Source organism: Tauraco erythrolophus, chromosome 2 (genome assembly GCF_009769465.1).
Source record: "Tauraco erythrolophus isolate bTauEry1 chromosome 2, bTauEry1.pri, whole genome shotgun sequence".
NCBI lineage: Eukaryota > Metazoa > Chordata > Aves > Musophagiformes > Musophagidae > Tauraco > Tauraco erythrolophus.
Window position 1 is genome coordinate 24,293,082 of NC_141466.1, and position 20,368 is coordinate 24,313,449.

Genomic DNA, 20,368 nt, shown 5'->3' on the forward strand with positions numbered 1-20,368 from the left:
GGTAGTAGAACAGCTGGCTATTGTTTAGGTGTGGATACAGGCTAAAAATAGACAATCCTCAAGTAAATTGCAATATATTAATTAAGTAACATGATCTGATCTAAGATAATGGTGACAATAGAATTTAACTTCGTGAAAAAAGTCCTAAACCAGTAATTCAAATGAAAAATACATTTTTGTCATAATATCGGATGTCTTACTAATAGGAAAGTAAGAGCAAATTCAGATTTTTTCTTTCATTGGAGATTATGACCACTGAGACAGTCATTACTAAAAGGCAGATAAAGAGGAAAAACTAGAAAATAGGTGCTTAAACTCTGATTGTAGAGTCATCGTTTTCTCAGAATTCTGTATTTATTAGAAAATTATCTGTGCCTGTGAAGACACCATCCCTTTAGACTTCAGTAAGTGGAGTTTCTGGGAGCGTTCTGGTGAAGTACTGCAATACTCTTGCCATTTCTTATATTCTAGACTTCTGCAACTGACCACTTTCAGATACAGAATATCAGACTAGATTAATCTTGTCTATTATTTTCTCATGCACCACAAGAAAAGTTTGCCATCCGCCTTTAGGCAGGTACGTTTTGATGTTTCCAAATGGTCAATCAATCCTATACCAGTTAAACAAAACTCTTAAATATTATCTTAAAAATATTTACTACTCAATAGTTCAATGGTACAATTTCAAAATTAAATCTCGCCAGTGTTTAAAAATAATCAGTGTCATTACCAAAGGGTGGAATTCAGCAAATATTGAAAAGAAGTTTGGCTATTGTTCACACAAATTTAAAATTAATTTGATTCTTTTGGGTTCAAGTATTTTGTGCATTCAGTCTCAAAAAAAATGATGAATTGTGCTTATTTCCAAAAATATTAATTTAATTTACTAGTAAAACACAATTCACATGATTTGTGAATGAATAATACTTTAGGAAAAAAAGTATTTACCAAATAATAAAAACTAACTTAAAATATCAGACCTGTTAAATCAGAATGAATAATAATTCAAATTCTGAGTACAGGAAACTACATACAGTTAATATGCACAATAAATTAAAAAATAATAATAGTTTCATATAAGATAATAATTAGAGATAACTATTATACATTCCTGGACCTTCATCTAGAGCAGAGAGTGCTGATTACAGTAATTCTTTGCATAGAATGTAGTCTGCTCAGCACTCCAGCAGGTCTGTATTTGACTTCAGCTCAAAGTTACTCGTCTCTTCAGGAAATATTAGATGGATTTTTGTGACATTTAACAATATATTTGGTATCAGAATAAGGACTTAAACCTTCTCAAACCTTATCAAAAGTCTCGTCTTTTCAAGGTCATTGAACAGTAACATAATCCATTTCTTAGTTGATCTATAAAGTTAAGCATAAATTTAATTTGAAAGGCATATTCAGACTTGGCAATTTTTATAGATTGTAGTACAAATTAAGCTTGCACACAAATAAAAAGTTCACAAGTGAATATTTAGACACTTGTAAATTTAGCAGTATGCAAATTTAGCAGTATTATAAGAAGTGGTAGCTGCCTCTTATCCCATTTATTTTCAAAGATACAATATGATCCTAGTTTATCTCCTAGAGTGTGTGTAAAGTGCATTTTTCCTCTTTAAAATAAAACTGCAATTTCTCGCGTAGTAAAGATCTGGTTCTAGTAATGCCAATCACATTTCAGCAAGTTGTTTATAAAATAAAAATAAAATAATCGAATTTGTAGTCTCTTCTTAGTAACACACAGACTTTATTCAAAACTACTGCCCTTACTCAACTTGTCCCCTCCCAACTTCTTTTGCAGCCCCAACCAACTCACTGACAGGGCAGTCTGAAGAGCAGAAAAGGCCTTGACGCAGTGTATCGCTCAGCAGTAACTGGAACATCAGTGTGTTATCAACACCATTTTAAGTAAAAATCCATTTTTTTAGCTCTGAGTCAACCAAAATTGTACATTTGCATGGTGAGGTGCCACAAGTGTTGTATTAGGAAAGATCATTGCCTTTCTGCAGTGGTACTAGCTATATAATTATGCAGCCAAAACCAGAGCCATATTCAACCCCCAAAGAGCTGATAAATGTGTCTACAGTTTACCATATTTATTATATTTTGTAGAGTAGTTAGTTAAACTTGTGATTACATCAAGAAAATAATTTTTATACTTCAGTGTGAGTAATATTTCTTCCTATTTATGTATTTCCCATTTGGGAATTGCTTTATTTATTTTACTTTCTTCAGAAATATTAGTATACTTGCTTTCTTTGCCAAATTTCATGTTAATACTAATATTTCTGGCTTCCACAGATCCGTTACCTCACTTTCCTTTTTTCTCTAACTTTTACAAAACCCTCTGTTTACATCACTCGCTGTTTTTTCCGAGGTCATTAATAAAACAAGATCTTACATTGATATGCTGGACAATAAATTATAACTCATTTTGTGTCATTTATATTCATCTCTGTGTAGGTTCCTCAGCAAGATTTCAAGCCAGTTGTTAACATCTCTTTTCAAGAAATGTGATTCTTCTTACATGACACTTTTTTTAATCAAAAGTTGCATTAAATTCATGTGTTTGATATCTCCCTGAAGTGTAAAATACTTCTCCTCACAATGTAGCTTCAGCGTAAATATCGATTGATAGTACTTTAAACGATAATTTGCTTATTACACTGCATTGTCAGGGCTTAGGAATTTCACTATGTTTAACAATAAATAGTTTCAGTGTGTCCAGACTGACTATCGTCACATTTTGTTGCACATTACATTAACAGCATTTGAATCATCCATTAATTTTATCAGTTTCATCTAATGAAAAACTATCATTTTTGTCAGACATGACTTTTTATTTTGAATGCGTACTTATTGATTGATGCTTGATTATCACTTCTAAGTAAAGAGCTTCAGGAACAGGTATCGTATAAAACCTGAGATCACGTGTGGCATCTTTTTTAAATAAATGAGCAATATTTCTGTTGTCACTGACTTCAGCAGTCATTGCACTTAAAATACATGATTTAGGTTATTTCCCATTATAGTAACCAGGCAATTTATCTAGGATATTTAATTAAAAAATCACCAAAAAAAAATCTTTTAGAAATACTTCACAAAAACACTTTTTTCTCCCTTCCATAAATACTTTTCTTCTCAAGATATCTTATTTTGTCACAAAAGCATTACAAATTATAGCTGAAATTGCTGAGTTGAAATGCTGTCCTTCACATAAGAAACTGTTCCCTCATGTTTGGAAAGAGTTTAGATGAAACACTAGCTATTTACAGTATGGAAACATGACACACATAATATGACACAGATAATTCCCATCTCTCCATCTTCTCTCACACCAAATAATGAATGAATGAATAAATAAATCATAGAATCATAGAATGGTGTGGGTTGGAAGGGACCTTAAAGACCATGTAGTTCCAACCCCCCTGACACAGGCAGGGACACCATCCACTAGATGAGACTTCTCAAGGCATTATCCAGCCTACCCTTGCACAATTCCAGGGATGGGGCATCCATTTCTCTGGGAAACCTCTTCCTGTGTCCCACCACTCTCACAGTGAAAAATTTCTCCCATAGATTTAACTGAAATCTACCTTCTTTCAGTTTAAAGACACTACCTCTTCTCCTATCACTTCATGTCCTTGTCAGAAGTCTCTCTCAAGCTTTCTTATAGGCGTCCTTTAGGTCCTGGAAGGATCCTAAATGGTTTTCCCAGAGCCTTCTCTTCTCTAGGCTAAACAACCCCAAGTCTCTCAGTCTGTCTTCAGAGGAGAGGTGCTCCAGGCCTCAGATCATCTTCATGGCCCTCCTCTGGACTCACTCCAGCAGCTCCATGTCCTTCTTCTGTTGGGACTTCAGAGCTGAACGCAGTATTCCAGGTGGGGTCTCATGAGAGCAGAGTAAAGGGGCAGAATCATCTCCCTCGACCTGCTGGCCACGCTTCTTTGGATGCAGCCCAGGAGACAGTTGGCTTTCTGGGCTGCAAGTGCATATTGCCGGCTCATGTTGAACTTCTCATTAACCAACACCCAAGTCCTTCTCCTCAGAGCTGCTCTCAGTTCATTCTCCGCCCAGCCTGTACTTGTGCTTGGGATTGCCCCGACCCACGTGCAGGACCTTGTTGAACTTCATGAGGTTCTCACAGGCTCACCTCTCCAGCCTGTCAAGGTCCCTCTGGATGGCATCTCCTTCCTCCAGCATGTCCACCACATCACAAAGCTGGGTGTCATCAGCAAACTTGCTGAGGGTGCACTCGATCCCACTGTCCAGGTTTCTGACAAAGATGTTAAACAGCAACGGACTCAATACCAACCCCGGAGGAATGCCACTCATCACTGGTCTCCACTTGGACATCAAGCCATTGACCGCAACTCTTTGAGTGCGACCATCCAGCCAATTCCTTATCCACTGAGTGGTCCCTCTGTCAAATCCATGTCTCTCCAATTTCAATTTAGAGACAACGATGTCATGTGAGTGTGAAAAGCTTTGCACAAGTCCAGGTAGATGATGTCAGTTGCTCTTCCCTTATCCACCAATACTGTAATCCCATCACAGAAGGCCACCAAATTTGTCAGGCACGATTTGCCCTTAATGACGCCATATTGGCTGTCATCAATCACCTCCTTATTTTCCATATGCCTTAGCATAGTTGTCAGGAGGATTTACTCCATGATCTTGCCAGGCTCAGAGGTGACACTGGCTGGCCTGTAGTTCCTCAGGTCTTCCTTTTTTCCCTTTTTAAAAGTGATTGCTATGTTTCCCCTTTTCCAGTCAGTGGGAACTTCACTGGACTGCCACAACTTCTCAATTATGATGGATAATGGTTTAGCAACTTCATCTGCCAGTTCCCTCAGGATCCATGGATGCATCTTATAAGGTCCCATGGACTTGTGCACCTTCATTTTCCTTTGATGGTCTCGAACCTGATCTTCTTCTATAGTGGGCGTTTCTTCATTCTCCCAGTCCCTGCTTTTGTCTTCTGTGACTTGGGCAGTGTGGCTGGAGCTCTTTCAAGTGAAGACTGAGGCAAAAAAGTAATTGAGTACCACAGCCTTCTCTGTATCTCAGGTAATCAGGTCTCCCATTTCCTTCTGGAGCAGGCCCACATTTTCTCTGTTTTCTTTTTATCACTGACATACCTATACGAGCTTTTCTTGTTGTCCTTGATGTCCCTGACCAGATTTAATTCTATCAGGGTTTTGGCTTTCCTAACTTGATCCCTGGCTACCCAGAAAATTTCTCTGTATTCTTCCCAGGCTACCACCCTCTGTAGGCTTCCTTTTTGTGTTTGAGTTTGTCAAGGAGCTTTGTTCATTCAAGCAAGCCTCCTGACATTTTTTCCTGACTTCCTCTTTGTTGGGATGCACTGCTCCTGAGCTTGGAGGAGGTGATCCTTGAATATTAACTAGCTTTCTTGGCCCTTCTTTCCTCCAGGGCTTTATCCCATCGTACTCTACCAAGGAGATCTCTGAAGAGACCAAAGTCTGCTCTCCTGAAATCCAGAGTATTCAGAATCCTGTGCTCCCTCCTCGCCACCCTAAGGATCTTGTCTTGAACTCCACCATTTCATGGTCACTGCAACCAAGAATGCCTTTGTGTTCCACATTCCCCACCAGCCCCTCCTTTTTGGTGAGAACAATGTCCAGCGTAGAGCCTCTTCTCATTGGTTCCTCTGTCATTGATGCATTCCAGGAATCTCCTGAATAACTTATGCCCTGCTGTGTTGTCCCTGTGTTGTCCCTCCAACAGATATCAGGGTGGCTGAAATACCCTATGAAGACCAAGTCTCGTCAACATGAGGCTGCTCCTATCTGTCTCTAGAGGGCCTTACACACTCAGTCTTCCTGGTCAGGTGCTCTGTAGTAGACTGTCACTATAAAATCACCTGTCCATGCCCTCCCTTTAATCTTGACAGGTAAACTCTCAGCCAGCTCCTCATCCATCCCCAAGGCAGAGCTCCATGCACCCCAACTAGTCATTGACATAGAGACACCTCTTCCTTGTCTCTCTTGCCTGTCCTTCTTAAAGAGCATGTATCCTTCCATTCCAACACTCCAGTCATAGGAGCCATCCCACCACATCTCCATGATGCCAATAATGCACGTCCTGCAGGCGTGCTCATATGTCTAACTCCTCTTGATTAGTCGCCATGCTACATGCGTTTGTATGAAGGCATTTAAGTTGGGCTGCCAATGAAGCTGACTTCCTGGCTGAGTGGCTGGAATTCCTTTCTGCTACTCTACAGGTGCTCTCAGCTTGTCATGGGCAAGCCTGATATTATTCTTCTGCCACTTCAAATCTAGTTTAAAGCCCTGTCAATAAGCCCTCCTAGCTCGTGAGCAAAGACTCTCTTCTGTCTTTGAGAAAGGTGAATTCCATCTGGTGCCAGTAAGTCTGATGCCATGTAGGCCATCCCATTGTTGAAAAACTCAAAATTTTGGCAGTGACACCAGCCACAGAGCCATGTATTAATGGACTGGACATGTCTGTTTCTTCCAGTGTTGCTGTCTGCAACAGGAAGGAGAGAGGAAAGAATACCTTATGTTGCAGATCCCCAAACCAGCTGCACCAGGGCCCTGAAGTCTCTTTTGATCACCCTCGGACTACGTGTTGTGGGTTCATCTCCACCCACACAGAAGAGCAGTAATGGGTAACAGTTCAAGGGCCATAGCTAGGAAGTTTCCTAGCAATGTCCTTAACTCAGGCCCCAGAGAGGCAGCAGACTTCCCTAAGAGGAGGGTCTGTTCAGCATATTTGACCTTCTGTTTCCCTCAGAAGGTGGTCGCCTCTAACTATTAGCCATCTTTTCTCCCTCATGGAGGTGGTCGTGACACAGGGGGTAGGCCTTTCTGACCCTGGCAACACCTCTGGTGTAGATTGACCATCATCTGCATCATCCGCCTTCCACATCAAGAGCCTCATACCTGTTGTACAGAGGCACCTGGGAAGGTGAGGTGGGGGTTCACCTGGCACCTCGAGCGTGGACTTTCCTCCATTCACTCCTTCCCTTTAAGCTACTGCCTTCAGCTTAGTGGGGGAGGATACAGAACCTCCTTGATCTTGTTTTTTTTATTGGTGACTGTTCCAGTTTCTGCCTCAGGGAAAGAAGAGCATGGTTTAAGCAGTCTATCTCTTTCTCGGACTCCCTGATGCTCCTTAAGCTTTCTACTTCATCTCACAGCTCTGCCACCATGCTGAGCAGATTGTTCACCTGGTCACACTTCACACAGCTGTTCTCACTACTAAGTAAATAAAGCAAAACTGTTCAGGAATTCTAACTACATAGACAGAAAGGCTTGATAAGACGCAGGATTGGGAAAAACACCAGGAACATAAAAGATGAGAAAAAAAGGTGTGGAAAGACTCCTGAAGAAAAAAGAAAATAGAGAGAAAAGAGATAGAAAGAGCAAAGAGATGAAGAGAGACAAGTGGACAGAGATTAGATGGAAAAGGAAAGGGACAGAGAGGGGTGAAGCCAGGGAAAGAGGAAAGGAGAAAGGAAGAAGAGGGAAGGGAGAAGACAGAGTAGAAGAAAGCAGGAGAGAAAGAGTGTGATGCAGAGCGATGGAGTGCACATGTGAAGAGAAGGAAGTAGGGGACAGAGAGAAGGGAGTAGGATTCATCAGAGCTTTAACAGAGGCAATTTTGTGGGAAAAAAAAATGCCCTTTGAGACAGCTCTTCTAAACAAAAGGACTGTCTAAAATGTACTCTTTCTACCAGGAAGTGTCCTGCTCTGGAGTTTAATGATTCACCCTGGTTTCAAAAATAGGGTTTGCATTCTTTCAGAATAGCCAAGTTTTTTTCAAAGAAGAAATTTTGTCAGTATTGATTTCTCTTTCTTAGGTAAAATATCCTATACACTTCAAATATTTACTAAGTAACTCAATTTAATGTGCATACACCCTTTTCCCCTCAACCCTTTTCCTAACCTCATATCTCTACACTCTAGAGAAACTGCTCTGCTTTTGCTCTTAGGTATCTTTGAATCTGCGTAGCATTCCTCATCTTTCTTTGCTAACACTTTCTTAAGTCCTAAACCTTTCTGAAACAGGATAACTAATTCTTACTGCACTTTCCAAAGATTGTCAGCACGTTTTGATGAAAAATAGTATTATCACATACCTTGATTACATGGCCAAAATGAGCTAGGAGGCAGTAAAAGTATCTTCCCTCTCTGTGGATTTCTGCATAGGGAGCTCAAGAATATGCTGGTTGGTTTTAAATATCCCTATCCTTTTACAACTATTTCCGTTGTTGTCTCTTACATATCTTTCATTATTACTGTTTCCCAAGTTCCTTTTTTCTATTATGTGCCTTAGAATACTGTATTTCCTGTTAAATTTTATTTTCTTCCCATGTTTCTGATCTCTGTAGACCTTTTTATTTCTATATTTTCAGTGGGGTACATATCTCCTAATACATTGTCAACAGAGAACTGTATGAACACGATTTTGTGTTTCTGCTTTCATATGAAACTAAGAACAGACCTAACACAGATCCAGATGGAAATTATCATTCCTTTAGCCCACTGTGCATCTATTATGCAATATTTCAAGCCAATATTCTCTCATAAAATTTCCAGTTCACATAGAAAATTTCATAATAAAGCCCACTCTTTTTTAATAGTATTGTGGAGTAGTATCAAGTATGTCATTAAAAGACAAATATATTAGACTGTATGTATTTCTTTAATTATTTTGCATTTCTGCCTGAAAAGAAATTAAGTACACTGTAAATTTTTTATTCTCCAGAAAACCCATGTTGCTTGATGGTTCTCAAATGTCACCCAATGTTCTTAAAGCCATCCTAGATGACATAGTCTTCCTTTCCTCATTCTCAACTGTTATCACTTCAGTGACTCTTCAGACACTACTGACCTATTTAGCTATTCCCATGTCATCAATTCTTCCATTTCTGTTTCCAGTAAGGAAGACAGGTTGCACTGCACCTATTCTACTCGTACATAAAGCTAATTTGCTTTTCAAATTTAATCATGCCGATATACCTCCCGCCTCCCTCACCCCCCACTCGTTTCCCTAAGTTTCCAGAACTCTCTTCATGGAATACTTCATAGGAACACTCTTTACTATTAGTGCATTACTGAATGTTTTAAAATATAATTTAGTCCTTTAATTACAGGTTTGCCAGTGGACATTTTCAAAAATGTTATTACCTATGTAAGTGTGTCAAAGCAAGCTTATGTCTTCTAAACTTTTTAAAAATCTTCTTAGTAAAAGAAGGAAAAGGGGAAAAGTTTTGGAGAAATACATTGTTTATGCTAGTGTCTCCATTCAATGATTTAAAGAAGAAAGCAAATGTAACTCTGCAGCCTGGTGCCTTCCCTTAATTTCTATTTTCATTTGTGGCCACAATATTACCTTGGGACAACAGCTGATAAAACTTTATCTGAAGACGAAGGAAAACATAGTGCTTACAAAACACTGAACACCACAGCTAAATACAAACTACAAGGCAGATGCAAATCACAAAACCTTTGTCTGCTGATCACAACGCGAGACACTGCAGCTTCCTTCATTGCCTCTCCATTGCAGGGTGGCTGGAGAAGGGAGGGAAGATGATCTGATTTCAGATCATCGTTATGTTATGTACACAGGCCAAATATCTGTATGTGCTTTCCAAGGCCTTTAGTTCAAATATAGACAATATTAGGCTACACAGAAAGGTATTTCTCAATCATTTGGTGTTTCACTCCACCTCTGTACAAAAAAATTCATATCAGAAGACAGAAAAATCTGTAAGGCTACCTATTCTTATTATTTTAGTACCATTTACAAATAGAAACTTTGTATTTCAAGGAGAGAATCAAAGTTCCCTCTTAAAACACAGAAAATTGCCAAAATGAAGCCATTTTATTTCATTGTTTTGGGGGTAATTCTTCCTGAATTAGTAAGGTGTAAAGAAAATACAAATACAAATACCCACAGGTTCACACACGAGGATAGGCAATGGGATTGTAATGACAAGTAAAACTAAACTCAAAAGAGACTGAAGATAAAGTATATTAATGAATTACTCCAGATCCGGCTGTTCATGCTTTCCCAATCCTCTTGAATCTAAGAATGCAACTAGAAGCTCACAATTAAAAGACCACTAACTGTCAGATATCAAGATAAATAAGAGTTTTTAATAGAAGACTTTGAAATCAGGTATCAAGTTGCGAACATGCAACCCATGAAATGTTATTGAAAATGCTACTGTTTTTAGGGGGTGAGGTTTTGTTTTGTTTCTCATTACTTTGGAGGAAAACATCTTACACACCTTTTCAAGGCCTTCTTCCTTGAGACTGATAACATCTAAATCAAAATCTGTCCTTAAGCCATTGGTTTTGTTGAAAGTTATCCTGCCTGTGAGGCCTTCCCAGTGGGCCTATGGAGAAAGAAAAAATAATTTATATAAATAAATAGCTCTTCCTTTTTTTGCCCCAAAAGAACAAAGTACGAACATTAGTTATTCCTTCTATCTAAATAATTTACCTTGTGGCTGACTTTTTTAAAAATATTTTGCTCACTTTTTGCTAATTAAATCAGCCTTTCTTCAGTCTTCATAGACAATTTCTAAAACAACTTTCCATGTTAGCCAATAGACTCTTTTTACTAAATGAGATAAAAGGCTAGGTTTTTTCATTCCTCCATCATTCATGCATTCGTTTCCCCTTCTGCTTCCCTACATGCCCCACCGCCTCTCTCAAGTCTCAATTTCTTTCATTAATGCTGAATTTCACTTTTCTATCAGGAAGTTTCATTCAAATAAAGGCTTACTTTTGTAATATTCTGAGTCCCTTGAAATCACAGAGACAGCAAAAAGTGAGGTCACTGAGCCAGTCTTCCAGAGCTCATTCTTTTCTTTTAATAAAGTGAGATATTGTCATTTTTTCATAACTTAAAGTCTAACTAGTTCTAAAACTATACTAAAGTAGAGGAGAGAATGTGGAAAACAAAATTATCATCCTAAAAGGAACCAATATTAAAGCCAGGATTATATTCCATTGCAAATAGTTCTCCCTATCATAGTATTTTGCATATCTAGAATGAGAAATCCTAGGAATTACTTACAGTACAAGAGACTTGAACACTCTACAATGTTCACCTTCAGCACCTTAAATCTCCTAGCTTTACTTTAAATCACTATCTATCAGTATCTAAACAACATACTAGGAGATCAATTAATATTATTAATTCACCACAGCGAATTAAAGGAAATTAAAATGAGGGAACAAAATTCATTCTTGGCCCCTTTGAACTTATGCCGATATTTAGTTGCTGAATTTTTCATAGGCAGTCTATGCTTTGGGGTTTCAAGCGTTTGGGTTTTTATGTGACAAATGTTCCAGCACTACCCACCCACCCCTTCACTCCGCTCCCAACTATCTACAAACAAGAGGTTTATTGAGAATGCAGTTATTTCACCCTTTTATGTTTCTCTGTTCCAACTAAAACCTCAGAAAAACCCACTTCCAAATAAAAATACTGTCTGGCCTGTTAAACTCTTTAAACATAACAACCTGAGAGATTCTCAATTATTAAAAAATAAAAAAAGGCAGAATTCAAGTAGAGTGGAAAGGAAACAAAATTTGAGTTGGGAGAAAGGAAAGTAGTGGAGCAGGATACTTTATTAGTGACTTACCTCCTTAATGAGACTCATAAAGCGGGTCCCAAAGCGCCACGGTTTGTGGCGATTACACTGTAGTGAACTGACAGTCATCTGTGGGAACTGCTGGACTGCCACTGACACCACATGAACGGCATCATACATTAGTGCTGCGTCCGTCTGAAATTAGAACGAAATCAGAACCATGAACATAAAACAAAAACATGTGACAGTCCAGAAGAGAGAGAAGGAAACAAAAAATTAGCACTGTCTACTATGTTAGAGGGAGAAAATGATCTGATTGCTTGTGTAGCACTGCAAAATGCAGCCTTATTGCCAAGTCCTACATAAGATATGCCAGGACTTTCAGTCTCAGCTTTTCTCTTTTTAATGCTGAAATAAGGGCCCAAATACCAACTTTTCAGGATCACAGGAGAACACTGGTATCTCTGATGACTCATGTTACCTTAAAAAAGCAGTGTGTTAAGGGGCTATATAAATCACTGTTTGATTCAAGTCAGTTATTTCCATGAGCGAGGTGAAGAAAAAGAAAAAATATTAGCAAGGTTGCAAAACGTTACCTATGAAGGAAAATACACAGGCTAAGGAAGTAATGTTTCTCTGTTTTGAAATTACAGACCAGATACAGTCCCAAAGGCACTCAACTGATTCATTAATAATTTTTACTGGGTATCAGTTTAAATCCCTAGGATGAATGTGAGCAGTATTTTCTATAAATCAGAGGCAAATTAGAATTGCATTAAAATGCACATTCATTTTAATGGTTTTCATGTCTCACCCTAAATAAATAGGCTGATTGGACCTGGTATATGCTAACTAATGTTGTATTAGCAAAGGACAGAGGCAGCCTCTCAGTACACACTGTCATGCTGTACAAGAAACCGACATCTCTCTCCTGTTCTATTTGATCAACAGAGGCAAGCCTTGGAACCAAAAGCAAGAGAGGACCTTAGATTCATCTGTTGGAAATGAATGCTATGCCATCTGCTCAGCATACCTTAGAGAAAAAGGACCTATTTCCCCTTCTCATTCACATAATTAGTGAGCTGTGAAATTAGTTCTTTAATGGATAGGAAACCTGGAGATTATTACACTTGTCACAATACAATACAATGCAATACAAAATGAGCTTATATAGTGCCTTTCATGCAAATGCATCCCAAGGCTCTTTACAATAAAACTAAACATAAAAATGCAAAAATGCTCTACCATTATAGCCCATAAGCTACTCTTAAAGGGGAGAATATACGTTTACATTCGAATGGCTCTCCCAAGGAGAGATTTCAAAATTCAAACAGAAATAAATCCTAATTTTAAAATAGCCGGTATAATAGGTTTCAATGGTCTCAGACGCCAAGTAGTTTATGCAGGGACTCCAAATCAGTCAGAAAATATTTTTGCTGCCAAATTGTTCATTATCTTCAAGGCATTAAAGTGCTTTTAAGGCAAGCTGATGTTTGACAAGGAGGCAGCAAAATACCAAAAAGTTGGAATGACATGCTGAGTAAGCGTCATACAAAGCTTAATATTCCAGAAGCAGTACTTGGCAGTAGTTGGAGTCTAGACAACAGGTTTTTTAAATATACTATACAATAAGTACAACACATTAATCTGGCTCAGAAATGCAAACTTCTTTTTTTTTTTAATCAGCTTTACTTTTAAAACTGTAGACCTTGCACCAGTGAAGGAAAATTGAAATTACTGTGAGACTTTAGCAAAAGCAGCACATTAAGAAGCCATCAGAAGTTCAAAAACAGCATTAACTAATTAATTAGATATAAATTTGGACACAGAACTGGTAAGACTCATCAGCATGAATCAAATGGATGTTATGCCAGATGCAGAGCAAATTCTATAAGCCACTGAGCTGGAAATCTGTAGGATGACAAGACAGTCAACTTCAGTGGAAGCATTAAAAAAGCACTGCAGTTTTAGAAGTAATTCAAATTCTAATAATATTCTTCATATTTGACTGATGACTATTGCTTCACTGGAAATAAATCTGAATCAGAATGTACTTCTTTTAAATGCACACAACATAAACTAATCACTGGCTAGAAGTTGAGTGCTCTATTTAATCTTTAAATATTACAAGATAAATCCCTTATTTATATAGGATGAGATTCCACAATCTACCTTGTATAGGAATATTAAAGTTAAATGTAGGATTAAATGTTTGCACTGAATAGTACAGATAGAATCATATACTCAAAAATATATTGGTTTAGTGATTCAATATTGCACTCATCTCACTGGGTGCAATCATTGATTTTACTGCAAGAGAAATAATGCAGAACTAGGGAAAAGATACAAAGTATATACTTGAATTTGCAGTTGGGCTCTCCTCTTGGTTGGTCACTTTAACTTTGATAGCTGTTGGCCTAGTTCTCCCACCCTGGTTCATCACGTTGCTAAGCTTTATGTCTCCCTGTCCTTTATCCATACCCCTTTCTCTTCCTTAAATCACACTTTTCTAACTATGGTTTGTGGTACAGGAAGTACCGCAGGTTTCAGCAAGAGACTGTTTGGGGACCAGGGAGGAAACGTCCCTAATTAAATTTTTAGGTTTCTTTATTTTATCTAAACAGAGATTAGCAGTCTGGAAGGAAGACAGAGGTAGAAACTTAAGAAGCAATGGTTCTTGAATTTCAGATAGAAACCTGCTACAATGTTTCCATTCATTGACGCACAAACAATACAAGAAAATAACCTTATTAAAAAATGGGATTAGTACTGTTTTAGTCAACTTGTATAAACCTTTTAAGAATTATGTTGTATTTCACAAATATATCTTGGTACAGTTTCTGAACCTTGGGTTGTGGAGGTTTTTTTTTTGCTTCACAATCCTACTTAGTATTTATAATGACTGCTTGAATACAGATAAACTCATGCAAAATACTGCTCATGATACTGTCATCAAAAGAAAAATAAAATACTACAACTAAAGAAGCTACAAAAATTTTACATGAAAGTGAAATAGAATGACATCGAGTTAGGTGATTAAGATGTCGGGTGACAGATGGCTGTGACCACAAGTCTGTTTTTCAGTTGGCTCTGTCAAGTAATAAGAAAGCTTTTAGCACTCAGAGGTAACAGCTTAATCAGAGACGTGATTTCAGTCACAACATATCTCAAATAGAGAGAAAGTATCAATCTATGTTTGATCTTTATCCCAAACTCAGTTGGATATTACACATTTCTTCTCAATACTGTTCTGTCACATTCCTTTTCCTCTTTGTCTTACTGTGGGTGTTGTGTTTGCCTCTGTTTTTCACATATGTTTCTGTATAATCACTTCTGAGTCTTGCTAAATACTGTCTAACAAATTGCATGCAAGTACTCTAATCTCACTGTGAAAAAGCTCTGGTGGAGCTAGACTTAGTATAAAGAAGGTACAAAAAGAATCCTCTCTTTTTTTAGAGAAATCCTCTCTTTTTTTAGAGAAAGAGCCTATTATTTCTCCCCGCACCCAAAGATGTCAAAGGCGTGTGATAAACTCTAGTAGATATATGCTGCGATTTTTGTCACACACTTGCTTATCCTGGTTAATTAGTATTATAGGGATGGGGTGAGTTTTGGGGGCTTGGAGCTGGGGCAGGATGATGGCAGGGTAGTGGTTTTTACTGGTTCCTAACCTACATGGGCAAAGCTGATGCATAAGAAACCCACTATAGCCTGGGTCTCAGCCAAGAAAAAAAATCTTCTCCATGTAATGGAACAGACAAACTGCTTCTCTGTCAAGTTTTTCTGCCCTTCTTATGACATACAAAAGGTACAATTTTTAGTGAACTTCAGCATGGCTGGTAGGTTAGACAAGAATCATGTGAAAATCCTGAAACCAAATGGACTATTTACACACTACAGCTGCAACCTGAGATCTAGATCTGTATCTTAAGACCCTCCAAAGAAGTGAAAAGGCTCACGCTCTGACATAAAGATAAAATCCAAGCAAGATTAACAGAACACAGGAACCCTGATCTTCACTCTTTGATATCTGACTCAACAAACGTGCTAACTGCTTTTGGAACACTTCTCCCTCATTAACTACTAAGGGTTAAAAATATTTTCAGATTCTACACTTAATGACACGGACTTTATTTGCGCAGCAACGTTTTTCTATAACATTTCCATTTGCCTACGTCAAACTATATGAGGATTCCATGTACCAATAAACCATTCCTGTCTGATTCATACCTCAGTGCTCCAGAATTGTCTCTAAATTGCAAAAGTATGTGCTTTATTTTTAGAAAACATGATTTTTATCACGCAATCAAGTTTAACATTGATTTAAGATAAAGGATTGCTAGGCTAATTTATGAGCTATATCAGAAATAGTGCATTTTTCAGAAAAAAAAATCATATTTCAGCTTTTAATATAAAAAAAAATGTAGTCCTCTATAATCTGAAACTAGATTTAAAAAATGGAACTGTTACATAGGCATGATCTGGGAGAATTTTCAATTACTCAAATGCAGATGATTAAGAACAGCTTGAAAGCAGGAAAAAACCCTCAGGTTTTCAATTAAAGGTTAAATTAAACTAATGTGATTGTTTTTCCCCTTAATTAAATTTATTAGTAATGAAAGTCTATGAAGAAATATGGTCTTCTACTTAAAAGGTGCTCTGTGAAGCACTTGAAAACATCAAGAAATTTTCTACATCGAGTGACATATGTAATGAGCCAATGGAAAAGAGAAGCTTAACAAATTTATTTTTTGTTCTTTAGTATTTGTTCCAGTGTGGATCCCAGACATGAATGAGTTATTTGCAATATTAGTAGTTTATTTTCTATAGAAAATATTTGTATTTACAAATCTGTGACACAATATCTCTTAATTGCCTTCTTTATTCTGACAATTGTTTTTAGTGACTGTGGGGAACTTTTTCCACAGAAAAGGAGTCAAAGAAGGCGGCCAGGTAAGAGGGTTTTTTTTTTAAAAAAAAAGGTTTAGTTAGCCAACTAAACTATCCCCCCTAACAACACGAGGATTCCCTTTATGAGGATTACGCTGCTTAACCATTTTCAAAATGCTTTTATGGTAAGTGTAAGATATTATTAAAGACAACCTCCTTGCAAGTATGATGCATACTTTTTAACAGTGATCTGTATTTTGTGTTTGGATTTGACTTTATTAATTCAATTCATGTCCAGTAAAACCAAACTAATATACCTTTAACTCTGAGGGAAAGGGGAAGGGGAAAAGGGGAAGGGGAAAAGGGGAAGGGGGAAAGGGAAAGGGGAAGGGGGAAAGGGAAAGGGGAAAAGGGAAAAGGGAAAGGGGAAAAGGGAAAGGGAAAGGAAAAAAAGGAAAAGGCGGGGGGGAAGGGAGAGGGAAATGAAAGCTTTTATGTGTGTAAAAGAAGGAATAAAACTTCAAAATTTGTCTCAGAATTAAATTCACATACAACTCTTTTATAATGCAACTTGAAACTCTCTAGACAGTGCAACAAGAGTTGATTTTCCACAACAAAAATTTTGAATATTTGATTCAGAAAACATGTCAAAGTACATTTTTTCTGTCAAAGACAAAGCAAATGAGAAATAAAACAATATAATGTAAGATTCTATAACTCTGTTGACAGGTCCTGTCCTGTGGACATCACCATCACAAAGTGGAGATCTGACTCACTATTGTCATTAGCATGAGGTTACAAATACATCATAAATTAAATATAGCTATAATTTTATGCAAAGACAAATATTTTGCTAAAATACTTTTTTTTTAAACAGTTCTTTAACAAAGTGTTCCACCCAAAACAAAACTAAAGTAAAAAAAAATAGATTTTGAAACTTGGCATTCTGATTCTCTAGTCAGTTCTGTGTTAAACTGAAGTAACTCACTAAAAAATTCAAGGGATGACACTGTACAAGTTCCCTTAAACACTGCATTCCATGAGCCAAGATTTTTCCATTGATTAGTAAAGTATGCATATACTTTTCTACTTTTTAGTTCTTATGCTATCGTTACCTGCATATTATCTGAATAAGTACTACTACATTAAGCAGGATAGCTTATATTTTTTATATGCAGCTCATTATTCTCTTCAAGGTTATCTCTGTCTTCCTATCTCTAGTCAGTCAAATTATGCCTTTGTGAAATGTCCAATGACATTTAAAAGGCAAAAGCGTTCAGAGGGTTTTGCCTAATGTCTGATGGTCACTAATGTATTCTGAAAAATTTTGTGTATTAATTAAAATGAGGCTTAAATTCTTTTCAAGTGTGACTTCATTAGCTGCGTCAAAAATGAAATGAAACTGAATGCAAATGCTTGCAAATGTATATCTGCATTTGTTTCCTAGGTGACCATGACAAAAGTATCCAGATAAATGCATAAAAGTGAAATAACACTTTTTTCTTTTTTTAACAAAGTCTTTGAAAATGTGTGAACAAATTAAAAGCAATTCATGTGGAGTCTTTAATGCATTCTGAAACTTATTTCATCATATAATATCATTTGTTACTGACTGAATTTTTGTTAGCTACACAGACAGCCATCTTAGACCATAGTATCTCCTGAAATACACCTAATTCAGACTGGCTGTGGTCACTGGTTTAACACAGTGTTAACATGTTCATTTCATACTGCAACAAGATTCTCTAACTGAGCTTGTATTTATGGTACCTGTCCTTGTGAGACTTTAGAACATAATGAGAACGTTACATTCCCTTTTGGCAAAAGGAGTGTAAGTACACTAGGCAGGGCATGTTGCAGGAGGACTGGATTTTAAAATAAAAAAAAATTATAAATTGTATTTTATTTCTTATACAACGGTAATGCATTGGATAGAACACTGAATGTAAAGTCAGGTTGTTGGTTTTGTTTTGGGTTTTTTTTTTCCACTCTCAATATATCCAGACTATTTATAGTCAGCTTTATAAGAGACAAAGGTGACATAGTACAATTAGAAGGGTAAGAACAGCAGCTCTATTTGTTTGATCTAAGAGCCTGAGCAAGTAATGGATACTTGAGATTACAATAAACAGGACAACTTAGTCGAATCTTCTCCCTCCTCAGCATAAACATTGTATGGAGATATAATATTATTTAGGATGCACTGCACAATAAGGTTTACAATGGCATACTTATTAATTTCAAAGCCCTCGAAAATGTCCCAATCCTCTTAGCCTGCTAAGCAGTATTTCTCTTTTGATAATGACTTATTTTTCTGTTATCCTTACTGACAATTTAACACAATATATATAACTATTAATTACATAATATATAATTATTAATTATTAATTACAAAACCTTGAACAAATGACATATTACATAAACAAAAAAGACACTTCTTTGTTTTGTTCTACCGAACTCCCCAGCACTTGCCTTTCATTTTTTCCCATTTTAGCTTATTTCCTAGATTTTTAAGGTGAACAGGAATAATCATCTGTGCAGGGGTTTTTTTCTTTGTTTGTTTGTTTTTTCCTTTGAAGACTGACTTTATCACAGAAGCTGACTCTGCTTCCTTCCTTTTAAACAACTCAGGAAAAATAGATAAGAACAAAGATGTGAGAAAAGTCTGACAACAGTCAGAGGTCAGGAAGGGGTGACCACCTACAGTGCAGAAGAGCTCTCATTACTAACATTGTCTATTACTTTCCTTAAAAGCTGTCGTATTTGACAGAAAATGACAAAGTTGCCTTTAAAAATTACTGGATAGGAGCTACAGAAACTATGATAGATCTATCTACTGTTATTTTATTTGTGGCGATTACAGTCTATGGTTAATAGGTCAGACATATATTCCATTGCTTCCAGTCAGTGTTTGAAACGCAGTTCCTAAAATTTTACATTATTTTCTGTTTCATATATACATATATGAGAGAGAATTTTCTATAATAAACTATTATAATAATAAAGTGAAGAATGATCATGTTTAGGAACTTCTGCAAGGTTCCAGTGATATGCGTAACAAAAGATAGAATAGGTTGAATATACCACAAAAATGAAACAGTCAGAAGTTTAGATTGAACAGACACAAGAATAAAAGGATTTAGGTTTAATCACATAACAAAATATATATCAAGACAAAGTAATCTAAAGAACTGTCCAAAGAAAATATTTGTATCACAAGCATGTTCAATAATATGAACTATTTGGGACCACACAGATTTGTGAGAGGCACAAAAATATTCTTTTTCTCTATATACATATATTGCAGAATTTTAATATCAAAGTAAATATAGATTTAAGTTTACTTTTTACAACTCTCTTACACACTATGAGATGAAACTAAAACTTTTTGAATACAGTTTCACATTGCAGTAGAATCGTACAATGTCTTACAGTATATTTGAAAAAAGATAGAAGGGTAAATCATGCCATGCCACACTCATTTTACAACCACAAAGTGATTGTCATCATACCTGTCCTCACTCAAAAGTAAATAATAAATATCATACTCATACTGTCTCCTCAGTTTTTTTATTCTATGCAGTTATGAATACATAGCTTGATGAAACACAGCTTTCAATAATGAGGTTTACAATTTATATTGTAAGTTAGATTCAGAAGAAAAGGTCCTTCAGGACATTCAGAAAGAATTAGACAAGAGATTAGCTGTAAAAGCTAAATTGCCCTATGCCATTCCATATCAAGAAACTTTTCTCTCTAATGAATGTGCCTCAAGACATAATGCGTATTGAAATTCCAGGCAGCTGTGTGTTAAAGAATGTCTATAGACAACCAATAAAGCAACACAGCCGGGCAGACAGAGAGAAAAACCTTTCC

The 20,368-nt window shown here is 36.8% G+C and overlaps 1 protein-coding gene across 1 annotated transcript in view; it reads right to left on the minus strand.

Moving 5' to 3' along the window:
* The window catches only part of GRIK2 (glutamate ionotropic receptor kainate type subunit 2), a 352,290-nt gene that overhangs the window by 102,132 nt on the left and 229,790 nt on the right, over positions 1-20,368 (minus strand). The window contains 2 exon segments of the mRNA XM_086631971.1: positions 10,289-10,396; positions 11,654-11,797. Of these exon segments, the coding sequence (XP_086488097.1) occupies positions 10,289-10,396; positions 11,654-11,797 (252 nt within the window).